General features: G+C 41.5%; 1 protein-coding gene across 17 annotated transcripts in view; it reads right to left on the bottom strand.

Moving 5' to 3' along the window:
* Positions 1 to 946: 946 nt before the first annotated feature.
* The window catches only part of picalmb (phosphatidylinositol binding clathrin assembly protein b), an 18660-nt gene continuing 5104 nt past the window's right edge, over positions 947 to 14502 (bottom strand). The window contains exons 2-24 of one of the 17 annotated variants that reach the window (XM_068584399.1): positions 13407 to 13549; positions 13242 to 13316; positions 13037 to 13146; positions 12428 to 12521; positions 12169 to 12280; positions 11972 to 12078; positions 11839 to 11880; positions 11296 to 11307; positions 10697 to 10782; positions 10295 to 10418; positions 10075 to 10208; positions 9301 to 9401; positions 8985 to 9137; positions 8513 to 8596; positions 7623 to 7715; positions 7301 to 7411; positions 5850 to 5966; positions 5688 to 5718; positions 5198 to 5297; positions 4977 to 5036; positions 4125 to 4277; positions 3663 to 3768; positions 947 to 2381 (exon numbers count right to left, since the gene is read on the bottom strand). In XM_068584399.1, the coding sequence (XP_068440500.1) occupies positions 3676 to 3768; positions 4125 to 4277; positions 4977 to 5036; positions 5198 to 5297; positions 5688 to 5718; positions 5850 to 5966; positions 7301 to 7411; positions 7623 to 7715; positions 8513 to 8596; positions 8985 to 9137; positions 9301 to 9401; positions 10075 to 10208; positions 10295 to 10418; positions 10697 to 10782; positions 11296 to 11307; positions 11839 to 11880; positions 11972 to 12078; positions 12169 to 12280; positions 12428 to 12521; positions 13037 to 13146; positions 13242 to 13316; positions 13407 to 13549 (2135 nt within the window). In that variant the 3' untranslated portion in view covers positions 947 to 2381; positions 3663 to 3675. Of the gene's footprint in view, positions 2382 to 3662; positions 3769 to 4124; positions 4278 to 4976; positions 5037 to 5197; positions 5298 to 5687; positions 5719 to 5849; positions 5967 to 7300; positions 7412 to 7622; positions 7716 to 8512; positions 8597 to 8984; positions 9138 to 9300; positions 9402 to 10074; positions 10209 to 10294; positions 10419 to 10696; positions 10783 to 11295; positions 11308 to 11838; positions 11881 to 11971; positions 12079 to 12168; positions 12281 to 12427; positions 12522 to 13036; positions 13147 to 13240; positions 13317 to 13406; positions 13550 to 14502 lie in introns of all 17 variants that reach the window. The other 16 variants (XM_068584400.1, XM_068584401.1, XM_068584405.1 and 13 more) reach the window with 16 other exon arrangements.

Genomic DNA, 14502 nt, shown 5'->3' with positions numbered 1-14502 from the left:
GAGCTGTAATGGCGGCTGGTGTCCAGCAGGTGTCCTCAGTTCCCGCATTGCAGCCTGTGTTTGGCCCGGCAGTGTGTTTGACTAGCGGGTGTGGACGCACACCAGCCGGCCGGAGGACCCGGAGCTGTTTCAAACAGCAATAACGTGTTCACAAAGCAAATATTGAGACGTTTGAAGCCTTTTAAAGGCTTCAAACGCAGTTTACAGACAAGATGTGAGTTCCGGGGCCACGATCAGCTGGCCGTGGACCTTTTGAGAAACTTGCGGTGGTGAAAGAAGTTGAAGTGCTTCATGAAGCATATAAATATATGTATTTATAAACCTAGCCATTTTTCGATTTTTCCAATGTGCTTGCTACTTTTTCTTGACGTTGCACATTTAACATTTTTGGGGTTTTGCTCCGTTAGTTTGACAAAACAAGACATAAGATTATGCTCAAGACAACTGGTATTGGCAAAAATGTAATTTCCTGATGTTATACCACATATATAAGATTTTATAATCCTTTATTAGTCCCTTGATGGGGAAATTACAGGATTACAGCAACATTGCTCATAAGTAAATAAAGATCAAATTCAAATCACACAAATAAACAGAACGGTAATAAAACAAAATACAAAATTAACAGTAAGAAGAATATTAAATATACAGATGGAATAAAACATGTGTATAAAAGTACTCAAACCTAATGGATATTGCACACACACATTATATATATATATATATATATATATATATATATATATATATATATATATATATATATATATATATGCAAAGATTTCAACAATTCAGACTCCATGGGGCGCTGCGTGTACATTGAGAAATAATATTTACTTTTTTGATTTTAGCAAACTGCTGCAATAAAACAAAGTGAATATTTTAAAGGGGTCTGAATACTTTCCGTGCTCATTGCGTACAGCATTCACCTTAAATGCGGAAACAAAAGCAACGGACAACAGTTTGTGGAAGCTGCTCTTTATTTGTAAAAGAAAGAAAAGACGTCAGTCGTTGTCTGCTACACGTTCTAATTACATAAAGAAAAATATCTGCGGAGACAAACGCAGAGAATATCCTGAATCAAACTTAGGTAGAGTCAAATTTGATTGAATTGCTTTCATATTTCATACATCTTTCACTTTTTGTAGCCCAAAGAACAGTCAGTGTTTATATACATGAAGCACCGATCAACAGTGCTCCTCCGCGCCGCTCTGCTCCTCTGGATCGTTTTGTACAATTCATTTACATCTAATCTGTGACCCTTCCCCCGTTAGCGTAGCGACGACAGCTAACCAACGAGCAGACACGCTCCGCCGCCTTCGCCCCCAACCCACCCCCCCTCGCCGAGGAACTGTAGCGTGAAAAGATGTGTGCAACATGAAGACAACTCTTCCACATTCAGAGAAAAAGGCAGCCTTGAATACGGTCAGTGAGTCAACGGCATGCCAAGCTTAAAGCGAATGGAGCCCACCGCCCAGTGTGACGCTGCAGATTCGTGGATGAAGTGTTTTCTCGACTAGACAGGAAACGGATCCACTGCAGAAAACGCTAGGCACAGAATCGACTACGTACTGGTAACTGACTCGTACTCTAGCCCCAGCACTTTAAGTACAATGGGGATTGTGAAATCTTTCCTCTAGTAAAAAAGTTTCTTAACACAAAACTCGTAGAATATTTAGTGCTCTATCATTCCGCTTAATAGGTGTAATTTATATAATAGCTATTCTTAACTCTACCTCTCAATGATAGTCTGAGATCTTTGTTTAACGCTGAAGCACTCCCACAGGTGTCCAATGTACTGTAGATTTTACATTATTTCTTATCCTCCCAATCTTAAACCAATTATCATAAATAAATACAAACAACACACGAGGAATGTCTACTGTAAACACGGTAAAAAAGACAAAAACTAAACAGGTGTAAACGCCGTTAGCGTCACTACTTAGTGACAGTTAAATAAATTTAGGGAGTGGACGACTGATGATCGGATCAAGAAAGGGAGGGAACGCTCTCCTCGTCTCCTCCCACACCCTCCCCCCCCCCGCTGAACATCCAGCCTTTACATCCACCCACAGCTTTTCCAAATACATAACATCAAAGTTTCTCAGCACCCATGTCTATCTTCACAGAGCACACTGTAAAATGGAGAAGGAATCCTCTTAAGGGCGTTCAGACAGCAGCATCGCTCCACGTCTCGGACAAGTTACAGAATAATAGCGCACTGTTGTGTTCTCGTGTCTGTATTTAAAGGAGGGGGGGAGGGTGTGTGTGTGTGTGTGTGTGTGTTTCTCCGAAGAGTTAGACTGCAACGAGGACAAAGCTTTGCTGCAGAGCGCTTCATCTTCCGAGAGACACTTTCCTTCAAATTACATGAACTGCATCTGTAAGAAAAGGCAACAGGTTCTGTGAGTGAACCGGCAGCACGGAAGCAGGAATAATAATGAATATGTTAAATTGACTGTTCGTTAAACTCGCTCCCAGAAACCAGCGCGGCTGTAACAACCAGAACAAGGCGGCTTTGATCACATATTGACGTGGTGGTCGTGGGCAGGTTGTGTTTTTCTTTTCCTTGTCATGCTTTTCTGGACTAACTGGCTCAACCACAGAAAGACAACAAGACATCAAAATGTTTGCCATGATCGTTTGACGAGTTCAGTCATATTTAACCTTTTGGAAACCGTGCGTGAAAAGCAAATCCTCCTGTGCCAATTTTAAGTCCCAGCATGCCCAATTCAGACAATCTTTTGGCACAAAATACGTAATTTTTCCATTTTTGAACCGAACGACAGTTTACTGCTTCGTAACAGGCCAAGACTTTGAATTTTTGTGATTTCTGTTGCAGATTGTGATTCTTTAGGTCCTGATCTTTCCTAAAAGGTGTCTTATTTACCGCTCCAGGAGGCTGTTCATACTTATGATCAAAAGATCTTTTAAAAGTGATTTCTTTTGCAGATATACATTTTTTTCCCCCAAGACTTTGCGGAACAAATACATACAATAAACACAAGTATTGGAATTAATTTGGGGTCCCTATAACGACTCAAACACAGGAAAAAAGAGGTCTGGAGACATAATTGGTTCCAGTTTTCAACGGGTTAACTTCTAACTTTGATGCAACAATGGCAGCTGCTCTGACCATCCAGCCATGCCGATGTCCCTTCTACTATTATTCTATTTCTATTAACTAAATACTGCAATAAAAAGAGCAAAAGTGTCTCTTACTACATCGACCATCAACTGAGGAGGACTTTTTACCCGGGATCTGTTCATTGTTTTGAATATTAACCTGAATTTCGATGTCAAAATAGCCAACTTTATCATTATGAACTGCATATGTGAAAGCAAAAAAGCTTCGCAGTAACATGGAAGGAGAGAGCTTAGCGAACAACCAATTAGTTAAATTTAGCAGATTCACAGGAAACTGGTGTGAATAATCAACGATGACAGTGGAGGACAAAAGGGTCAGCATGTTAAAGATGCAGCACGTCAAGAAATCCAAGCAAGGAAGGTCCAAATAAAACAGAATAAATGAGACAAACACAAAGCATCTAATTAGATAACGAAGGCATTGAATATGTATAGATAACAAAGAAACAAGAAGGGTGTTAGCACTGGGCATGCAACACGTGCAGGTGCACCCTCGAGCAAAGAGCATGCTGTACCTAAAGAGATGCTCTACAAGAAATCCTTGAGAGAGAGGTGTGCAAACGGGTCCTGTCCGGGGGCTCGGAGAGGACTCTGGCTGGAAGGACTAGAGGCTGCGGAGGGCTATTTCAGGAAGAAATACAGGAAGTAGGAGGACCAGAGGAGAAGTCAGACAGTCAGTACAGAGACTGAAGGAGGGATGAGATTAGTTTGGAGAGGCTGTGATGTATAAAAGAAGGGTTAATAAAAAAAAGTTGTTCAGGGTAGAGGACAGGGGGGGGGGAGTCAAGACAAGGGAGATGATTCACAGTTTTGTCCATTTCCGCTCATGAGAGTGAAGGGTCCATTGGTAAAACTGTCATCATCTGCAGCAGTATTCACACCCACAACGCTTACACAGTGACTAATTATGGAGCACGTCACAGCACGATGAATACACCTATTTACCCAACCTCACAACTGTGCAAATAGATACTGACTTCATTGTGCATCAGCTCGGTGGCGTGGTCGGACCGCCGTGCACCCACCTGAGCGCTGGACACGGAGCCGAAGGGGTTGGGCGGCCTCATCACCGGCTGGGAGTACATCATGGTGGGAGGATTCATCATCCCCATCGAGCCCATCGGTGGAGGCTGAGAGAAGGGACGGCATGTCAGTGATGGAGGATTTAGGTCAATTGCTTTACTGATTTAAAGCCACTATGTGTTGAGTTTGTATACGTGTAAACGTTATTGTCATTCATCTTTAATCTGCGGATTGTTTGTTAGATTTACAGATTCACCATTTGGTTTATAATATGTTAGGAAATAGTGAGAATCTCTCAGAGCGGAAGATGATTTAAATAACTTGATTTTCTCCTAAATCCAACAGTATTCAGTGTATTATATAAGACTAAGGTAAAAAGAAAGAAAAATAAAAAAAAGGTACTTTATCTGCAAATTTAGAATTGTGTACTGGCCACTAGGGGGCGCCAAGCTCAAGTGTATTTTACTACACACTTGGCATCATTTATGCAGCAACCATCATTAATAATGTAATGTAAAAGTCTAAAAGTTACAATATATATATATATATATATATATATATATATATATATATATATATATATATATATATATATATATATATATATATATACACACACACACAACAAAGGAGCACAACAACGACTCACTTAACCTCGTTACAGTGAATTCAATAAATGTTCTAAATAGAAAAAATGCATTTACTTGAAATGAACTGTTTTAGCAACAATCATAATGTAATATCTGTATCATATTTGTTGAAAAATAAATTAGGACACAAGCTGCGATGTGTGTCGTCACACTGACCATGCCGTATCCCATCATGCCTGTGGGCGTGGTAGCAGGAAAGGCCATGACCGACGACGGCTGAAGAGACAGAAGCGGGCCGGTGAGAACACGAACAACCTCCAAAACAACACCGTTACAACGTCTGCAAGTATGTGGCAGTGAACGGAGACCGAAAAATATAAAAAGCAAGTAAAATTGTGTGCGTGTGTGTGTGTGTGTGTGTGGAGTCTGTGCGTCACCATGGAAACGGGGTTCCACGTGGTGCTCGGCGCCGCTTTGGGCTGCCAGTGGGAGCCGCCGGTCATCCTCTTCTCCCCCGGCTGGCTCCAGTGCATGTCACTGAGGATTAACACAGCGGACGTTAGCACCAGCTAGTGACCGCCCTGAGAGCACAACGCTGTGTGTGTGCGTGTGTGTGTGTGTGTGTGCGTGTGTATGTATATGTGCGTGTGTGTATATATGTGTGTGTGTGTGTCTGTATGTATGTTTGGTGTGTGGAGATGTGTGCGTGTGTGTATATGTGTGTGTGTGTATAAATGTGTGTGCATATATATGTGTGTGTGTGTGTGTGCGTGTATATGTGTGTGGAGATGTGTACGTGTGTCTGTGCGTGTGTGTGTGTATGTGTGTGTGTGTGTGTGTAAATGTGTGTACATGTGTGTATATGAGTGTGTGTACGTATGTATGTGTGTGTGTGTTACAGCCACAGAGCGATGACGCGTCACTCACTTTTTCATCGTGCCGTTCCCAATGCCGAGGTCTAAAAAAGAAATTTGAAAAAAAGGAAATTAATAAGTGTTCGCTGCCGCTCTGCATATCTTGTCCTTTTCGTGCCCTAATGAACATGAGCTTTAATTCGTGCAGCTGAAGGGCAAAGAGGAAAACACTCACTGCCGCAAAGGTTGGCCAGTGAGGAGTCAAGGTCGTCCGACACCAGCTTGTCTGGCAGCTGACCGGACGCCTGGTTGGAGCCGGCAAGAGTCGGTTTCAGGATGCCCCCGGAAATATCTGACCAGACACAGAGATAACACATCTATTTAAAGCTTTCTGTATTCAGTCACACAATACAAATATGTCCAGGATTATGTTTGTATGTTTTACATTACGCTATGTTTTAATGCATTCGTTGGCTTTGTGAGATGAGACAGAGAACGAGGAGAGAGAGTCAGTGCTCAGTCTTCTGCTGCGCTCGCTTGAAAACATGAGAACTACGCTGCAAAAACATCCGTTTTAAGAAGTTAAGTGGTCTCAAATTCCTTCTGCAAAAGCTAACTTTTATTAAAACCTGAAAGAAAACAACTTATCTTGTGTTTCATGATTTAAATTAATTTAAAAGAAATGACTTAGATTTTGATCACAGAATACAATACCCTGTTCTATTTTAATGTGTTTTTAAATAAGCCTTCTTGTTTTGGACTAGTTGCTCTTGCATTACATTCATTTGGCTTTTTCCTAAAATGACTCACAATAAGTGTTTCAACTCGATGTTACTAAAACAAAAGTGTTTGGAGAGCAACTGCAAGTGCTTAACAGTTGCTTAAAATGGTTTCAGATGAGATTAGTCAGCGTTAAATGGTGACGCTGTGTACTTATCGGCTGTTTGCAGAATCTGATAGAGGGGTAAAAATAGGGCGGGGAGGACTATTGTACTGGCGACATACGAGACATGAGACAGTGCTGCAGGTGTGTCAGTCGTATCTCACGTCAGGATTAGATACAGCGGACTGAAACAGACTTTTCCTCTGTGTTTGAGTCGTCGCATGAACCCCAAATTAATTCCAATACTTGTGTTTATTGTATGTATTTGTTCAGCAAAGTCTTGGGAAGAAAATGTATATCTGCAAAAAGAAAATCACAAAAAAAAATATATTTTGATCATAACTATAAACATCCAGCATGATGTGACCAGATTCCCCAAAAATGAGCGGTCACTAAGACACCTTTATGGAAAGATTATAATCTAAAGTATTGGAATGTGCAACAAAAACACCATAAAACAAAATCTTGGCCTGTTACGAAGGAATTTTAGTCAAGAAACTGTGTTTCGTTCAAAAGAGGAATAATTACGTATTTCCTGCCAAAAGATTGTCTAAATGGGGCATGCTGGGACTTAAAATGGGAGTGAAAGGATTTTTGCGCACAGTTTCAAAAAGGTTAGAAGCTTCTTTTCCGCATGACCCTTTTCCCCCTTTTCTCAGATGAGTGGTGACTTTTAATTCACGTAGTTCCTGGAACAGGACTGGCCTTTAAAAGGTTCATTTGCACACTACAGATCCGATGTAGACGGCACTAAAACACAGGAACGTTGCATGTTCTCTGATATGTAAATACAGAATCTTTACCATCAGAATTGAGGCTGTTGCTTCCTGTGGCTTTGGCTCCAAAAACAGACTCAAAGTCCACTTGGAGTCCTCCTGCTGACTGCTGTGGAGGGCCCTGTGGCGTCGAGTATCCTTCATTAGAGACGATAGAGAAGAACGGTTGCAGTTACAGAAGTTGAAAGGAGCTCAAAGCTGACCACCGCTTGGACTTTTGGTTTCTGCACTGGCCCATGTAAGTACAGTGTCTGTACATCAATCACTAGTTAATAAAATGGCGAGCTGAATACCAGCGCTTCTTTTTCTACAGAACAGAAAGGTAGCGTCGATCTAGAGCCTTCAGTACCTCTGAATAGACCGGCTACAGTAGAGGGCTCAGTGGGGAATGGAGCCTGGTGTGGGAGGTGCTGGGCAATGGACGCTGGACCACAGAAGGAGTCTGACACGCCACAGGAAGCAGGATGAGGAGGACAAAAAGAGAAAGAAGACGAGGACGAAGACGAAGAGGAAGAAGAAGAAGAAGAAGACGAAGCGTTTCAAGGCCGAGCCAGAGAGACAGGTTGGAAATGACAGCAATACAGGCAGGAAGAAGACAGCTAACATGTCTAACAATTTTGTAGTTTTTAAATTATTTGTGTTTTAAGTCAAGTTTAAGAGACGTAGGAAGATAAAATAGTGCAGAACAGTATTGTAGCAACCAAGAGGAATGGACTAAAAGGAATAGTTTGACATTTTGAGAGATATGCTTATTGGGTTTCTTGCCAAGAGTTCGAGGAGAAAATCAATACCAATCATGAAGCTACAGCCAGCAGCAAGTTAGCTTAGCATGAAGACTGGAAACCGACGGAAACAGCAAGCCGAGCTCACTCCGCAGGTGTAAAATAAAGCTATTTAATTGACTGTATGTAGACTGTAATCAAACTAACATATGCACAAATAGAGGGCCGCCACTATGAAACTAAACAATATGAATTTCTCCCTTTTTGGTTTCAGTTTTTCCACATGAAGGAGCAGAAAATAACCAACAAATATGAGTGTTATCAATCTTCCCATCCAACTCTAGGCAAACCAGAAAATACCTATATTTTCCAAAAATGTCAAAATGTTTCTTTCTATTAGTTTATGACCACATTTCTACAATACATATCAGAATAAGAGCCCTGGGGGTATTGCATAGGAGCCTATGTTTGCCAGGGCTCAGGAAACATAGGCTGAGATGGCGAGCCATCGTAGTACCTGAGATGGAGTGTTCTATCCGCACTGTGCGTTTGTAATTGGTTGAAACGGATGAGTTTGTGTCAATAAAGGGATTGTAACGATCTGGAGAATCAAAAATAAGGTTGGTAAAAGTAGAACAGGTATCAACTTAAAAAGCTCTATGGCATGTTTGTATTACAACATCATTGAAAGAGAGGATGAACTGTGAAGCAAACATTGTTGTATGGCCTCGATAGTGAGACATGGAGGGCCCTGGTTGATACAGTAAAGAGGTGTTCTCGCTAAAAAACACAACATCAGTTGAGATTGGTATGAACTGCAATAAGGATCATTGTACAAACAGACAAAAAAAGATCATTTAGAGATTTGCAGCAACAGATAATCAACATTCAGCACAGTTAGCATGCGAGCTAGTCATGCTCATAAGTGACAACAGAGAAATGAACAAGGGCGACAAGACTTTTTGAGGAGAAACAAAATGAGTCGTTACCACCAAACATTTCATGACCGGATGTCCTAGAGGAAAAGCTAACACCGTCTGAAGACACGACAGGTAAGTGAGTGGCATCGACAACGAGTTTTGAGAGGAAAGGGTTAAGGTTTGGCATGGATTCATCTCCAGCTTCAGCGGAGGTGAAAGGATCTAGGCAGGCGGAGGAAAGAGAGACAGAGAAAAGACAAAAGACAGAAAAGAGTGGTGGGCATCAGAGTCAGATAACAAGAGAAGGAGAGCATGCAGAAAAAAAGATCCAGAAAGTCCAGAAACACAGATGTTGGCTGGAGGCGTTGGAGAGGCAGCTCTTTACCTGCCCACGCTGTGGCCGCTGGAGGCCCGGTTGAGCCCGACTGCATGGAGGGCTGGAAAGATGACTGCAGGTCAAAAAGGTCGCTCTCCATCTTCACGGCACTGCAGGCAGAAAATATGAATATTACCTCTCTGCAAGCACAGGTCTGTTTTGTACAAAAACCTAAAAAATAAATCCAAAGTAAAATGGTGAATGTTATGATTAGCCCTGTGTGTTTGGAGGTAAAAGTAAAGAAAATATATTAAAGAAACAGTCAAAGGCTTTGTTTAGACTACCGGCCCAAATCCTTTTTTTTTAAAGCATATTTAGCAAATTGTATCTAGACTTGTTTTAGAAAGTCTGGACTGCAAGAAAAGAAACCTGAAATGTGATTTTTTTTTTTGCAAAAAAGATCCAAACTACATCCGCAGGTTTGATATATGATTCCAATTTGATATCTACAAATACGTGTCAGTCCAAAGTGTCAAAGTCAAAGTGTGAAAGCTGAGCAGAGTCCATGCTGCTGCTAACAGAGCGCAACACAACACGGAGGAGAACCTGAAAATAAAAGTGTCTGCTGCCCTTTTTACTTTTCTGTCACTTTCTGCTGCTTCCTCCTTGCGTCAGTGTGACAGTGCGATTGCTTCAAGGGCGAACATTTCCTCGTTATAAAGGCGCGGCGCCGGCGTAGCTACCCATAGCCTACATCACTAACTTTTAAGCAGCGATATTCAAAAGGAGATGTATGTTGCGGGACTAAAAACATCATTCTGTAACTGTTGATGTGAGCCGTACCCGTTGGAGCAGCTGGGCGTGGAGAAGAGATCGATGGCTGGTGCGGTGCTAATAGTGCCCCCTGTGGTGGAGACAGGCGATGTGTCCGTGGTAGCGAAGGAGGGCCTCTTGGACAGCTCTTTGAGCCTCTGCTCCTGAGTGAAAGAGAAACTCGAATTCAAGCATACGAGCAACATCATCTTTAAGTGTACAGACGCTTTGGTTCAAACAGCAAGGCCACCTTCAGAGCTTTGAGTCGAGCCTGTTCCTCTTCCAGAGCTGCCTGCTTCTCCCGCTCATCTACTTTAGTGAAAGACATCCCCGTGCTGGCGAGTGATGACACTGCATTTGACAGAGTGCTGGCCCTGCAGGAAAGACACAAATTCACTCTTGATTGATTGATGCATCCATTTTAGTGGATTTATTATTACATCTCCATTATTTTTATCTCGTGTGCACTAGTCTCAAATTGTTTAACCGTTTATGTACATCTTATCATAAAAGTTTGACTGATTTATTGACTAGATGTAGCACAATCTAATAAAACGTGTGAACATGGAGCAATACAAATGGAAAGACAGTCTCTAAGAATCAAGGGAAAAAGGAGAGGGATTCAGAAATAGTGACGGGAGGATTGATGTACCTGCTTGCTGCAGTTGAGTCCTTGACCTTTTTGCCCTCTAAAGAGGCCAAGTGCTGCTCCAGAGCTTCTAGAAGGCTACTGGGAGCCTGCCGTGACAGAAAACACACAGTCAGCAACTTCCTAAGACACAGAAATTGTCGTCTCCATGGATGTCAACACTATAAAAGACAGTGGTGGGCAACTGAGATAGAGCAGAAAACCCAACACTATGAAATGCACCAGAGAGGCGACTAATGAATTGAATAGGAGGTTACATTTCGCCCACCACTGATCGATTACGGCATTGCATTCCAGCCAAAAAGCTACGTTGGATGAGAGTAACATCTGTGTGGGATGACGTACTTCACCACGGCACTTTCAACAACACTGGGCGTTGTTGAATCGGCCGTGTCTAAACACAACGGGGAAGCCACTACACAGGAGATGAGCTACACCGGTTCACACCTCGACGACGTGATCAGAGTTTAACACAGCGAGTGTTTTTTCCTTCAACTGTTTTGCGCCATCATGTCGGAGACAGAGTCAGAGCAGAGGCATGCAGAAAGACAACACTGAAGCAAGTCACGGACATAGAAGAAGAGTGAAATGATAGTACTTACACAAACTGTGAACTAAAGTGGAAAGATAAAGGGGAAAATACAGAATATAAAGGTGGTGACAGTCAGAGGGGGAATGCGTTTTAGTTGCCGTTTCTGTTCCCCACAGCACAACACCACAGTATGTGCAATTTATTTTTTAACTAGGAAACTTCTAACTGTCACTGTGCAGATTTTCTGGGTGGGTTGCAATTACTGTGATTACTTTAAACACACTTAGTGTGGATAACACCTTTATTTACTGTGGCAAGTGGGAGGAGAAGTCGGGAGGGGAAAGAAGAAAAGCAGCAAAAGCAGAAGAAGAAGAAGAAAGAGAAGAACAAGGAGAAGAACAAGAAACAGGAGAAGAAGACCACCTCCTCTGGCAAACATGCGCTTGAGAATCATGCAAAGTGTCTTATCTTAAAAAACATTTGTGTCGAGTGTGTCTCTAGTGTGACAAAGACCACTGAAGATAAAAGAGCAATTAGAAATAAGAGAAAGAGAGCAAGGAAAGGCTTCCCATGAATAGCGGGCGACCTGTGATTGCAGATTGCCCGTGCTTACCTGTGATAGATCTGGAATGTCTCCTCGATCGATGCCCACCTGCTGTTAGACGAGAAAGAAAATCCAAGTTACCATCGTGTCTCTGCCGTATTTGCTATCTGTGAAAAACAACAAGACATTCAGTGTCGTTTACCTCTGCTACTTTGAGGAACTCTGATATCCGAGTCATCCGGGTGAGAAACTTCTTGTAGATGTCCAAACCTTCTTTACACTGAATCTTCTTCATGTCAAAGTATTTCTCTATTTGGGGAAACAAAGACATTGGAATGAATATTGTGACAAAAAGGGAACGAGGAGAAAGAGAAGGTTTGTAAGTGAAAGTGGCCTCACCGAGCAGGTTGATAATGCCTTCGTTATAAGCGGCAAAGAGCCGGATGGAGTCTTTGAAGAGGAGCATGAAGGCTGCATTGATGACTCCATTAGTCAACTCGTTGGCATTGACCTGAGTGAAAGCAATCATTTATCTTATCTTTATCAGGTATGTGACGAAGAAGAAAAAGGAAGCCTGTGAACTACGATAATGCAGCCGAACACCTCACACGGGCAGCTTCTTCCACACGAGCTGCGGGAGGCTTCACCTTTAACTCACATTGAAATCGAGGAGTGCGTCCATCTGGTTCTGAATAATGGGGATAGTCTTCAGCAGCTTCTCTGTGTTCATGGTCCTCATTACGCCATCCACTCTGTATGGACACACGGGGGTCACAGCAGGAGAGGAGAGATGAGGGAGGAGGTAGGAGAGAGGAGGGAGGAGAGAGGAAGGAGAGAGGGAGGAGACAGGGAGATGGATGAGCGAGTGCTGGATCTCTTAAAACACAATAACAGACGGACTTAAATTCCTTCATTTGTCATGTTGAGGATAAACAACAAAAGCTGTTCAGTTTACACAAAGAACAGCGATACGTTTGGGCATTTGTTACACAAATACTTTGACAGCTAGGGGCCAAAAATAATGAGATAATTAATCAGTTAGCCCAATTAGACAGTTTTGATAACCGAAATTCCTTGAATTGATTTATCAAAGTGATTGAAATGAAAATGCTGTTTCCTGCCTCGTCATTAGAAACATTAAACTACTGATGATGTTAATCAATTATCAACATAAATAAATGACCATTCATTTAATTTTATAAAAAGGAAATAAATACATTCAACACTGCCTAATAATAATAATAATAATAATAAAATGACTCCTTACCCGCGTTTAACTTTTGTGAAGTCGAATGCAACCTGTCTGTACGAAACGGCTTTCTCGTTCAGGTATCGACTGTACCTCCGGATAAATGTGGACATGTCATAACCTGGAACGTTAAACGGCAAAGGAAAAATGTACTTATTTACATTGTGCATGAATTCAGAAACGACTTAAAACTGATATCAACAACGGCCATAAAATCGCTACCTTGTAGCCCACTTTTGTCCAAAAAATTACTGAGGTTGAATAGTGTGTTCCTTGAAGCCAAGTACTGAACAAAACGCTGCAAGAAAAGGGACCCATGATTACCACCTATTAAATATGAATACAATAATGCTGAAATAAGCTGCTGGTGTCCGTTGAAGCGCCTCACCTCGTTGCCGTAGACCATGAGGTGTTGTGTGGTGATGAGTGACTTAAACACAACCACCCAGCTGGTGTTGGTGGTCCTCTCAAACAGAGAGTCAGCCAGTTGAGGGATGTTCACGTTCATCTCGTTGGTGCAATGGATCAAATCTGAAGCCAAGTACAGGAAGTTCATGAGATCACAGATCTCCACAAGACAAATACACATTTGCAATAATCAATCAAAATAAACCGCGGATCTCCACGAGGCAGCGTATTTGTAATGATCAGCCAAATGAAATGTGTGATTGTTCTCGGCTGCAAAACAAGTCCATAAAAATGTAATAAGTTGCACAGCTGTTCTTTAATATACCTCGCTTTATTCCTCAAATGATTTGAACGCAACCGCTGCAAAAAACACATCATCTGCAGGGCTGAAAATATGTTGTATTATAAGATGATTAGTCAATTAATAAATTGATTGAATATTAATTCAATTCAGTTTATTTTGTATAGCCCAAAATCACAAATACAAGATTTGCCTCGGAGGGCTTTACAATCTGTATACTTGACATCCGTGTCCCAGAACCTCACATCGGATCAGGAAAAACTCCCCCAAATAAAGATAGTAAAACCCTTTCACATGGAAAAGGGGAAGAAAGCAACAGAGGAGGATCCCTCTCCCAGGATGGACAGAAGCAATAGATGTCATGTGACCAGAATGAGCAACGTAACAGAGTTGCAACACATTACATGAATATGACAAAAACATACAATATTAATAAACAACTATTTTGATAATCAAGTAAAAGTCTAAGAATGTTTTGGGGGTGAATAGAATTTTAAAAAGTACACCTTCAAGATTCCTAATATCAAATGTTTTTCTCTTTTTTTTGGCCTTTTATGATAACATTTACATTTTTAGACAAAATAAACTATTTGAAGACAATCAAATGATGCCGTTCTAAATGTTTACTTCCCCTATTCTGACATTTTAAAAACCAAATGATTACCTGATTCATCAATAAAATAAATCAGCAGATGAATCAGTAATGAAAATATTTGTTAGCTGCAGCTCTAAATACACAATGCAAATATATGTTGTGGGTATTTCAAGTTGTGAC

Source organism: Clinocottus analis, unplaced genomic scaffold, assembly GCF_023055335.1.
Source record: "Clinocottus analis isolate CAN_PGR_092001 unplaced genomic scaffold, fCliAna1.0.p SCAF_2, whole genome shotgun sequence".
In the NCBI taxonomy this organism is placed as follows: Eukaryota; Metazoa; Chordata; class Actinopteri; order Perciformes; family Cottidae; genus Clinocottus; species Clinocottus analis.
Note: the sequence above shows the minus strand (reverse complement) of the source record. Positions and strands in the feature narration are given on the sequence as shown.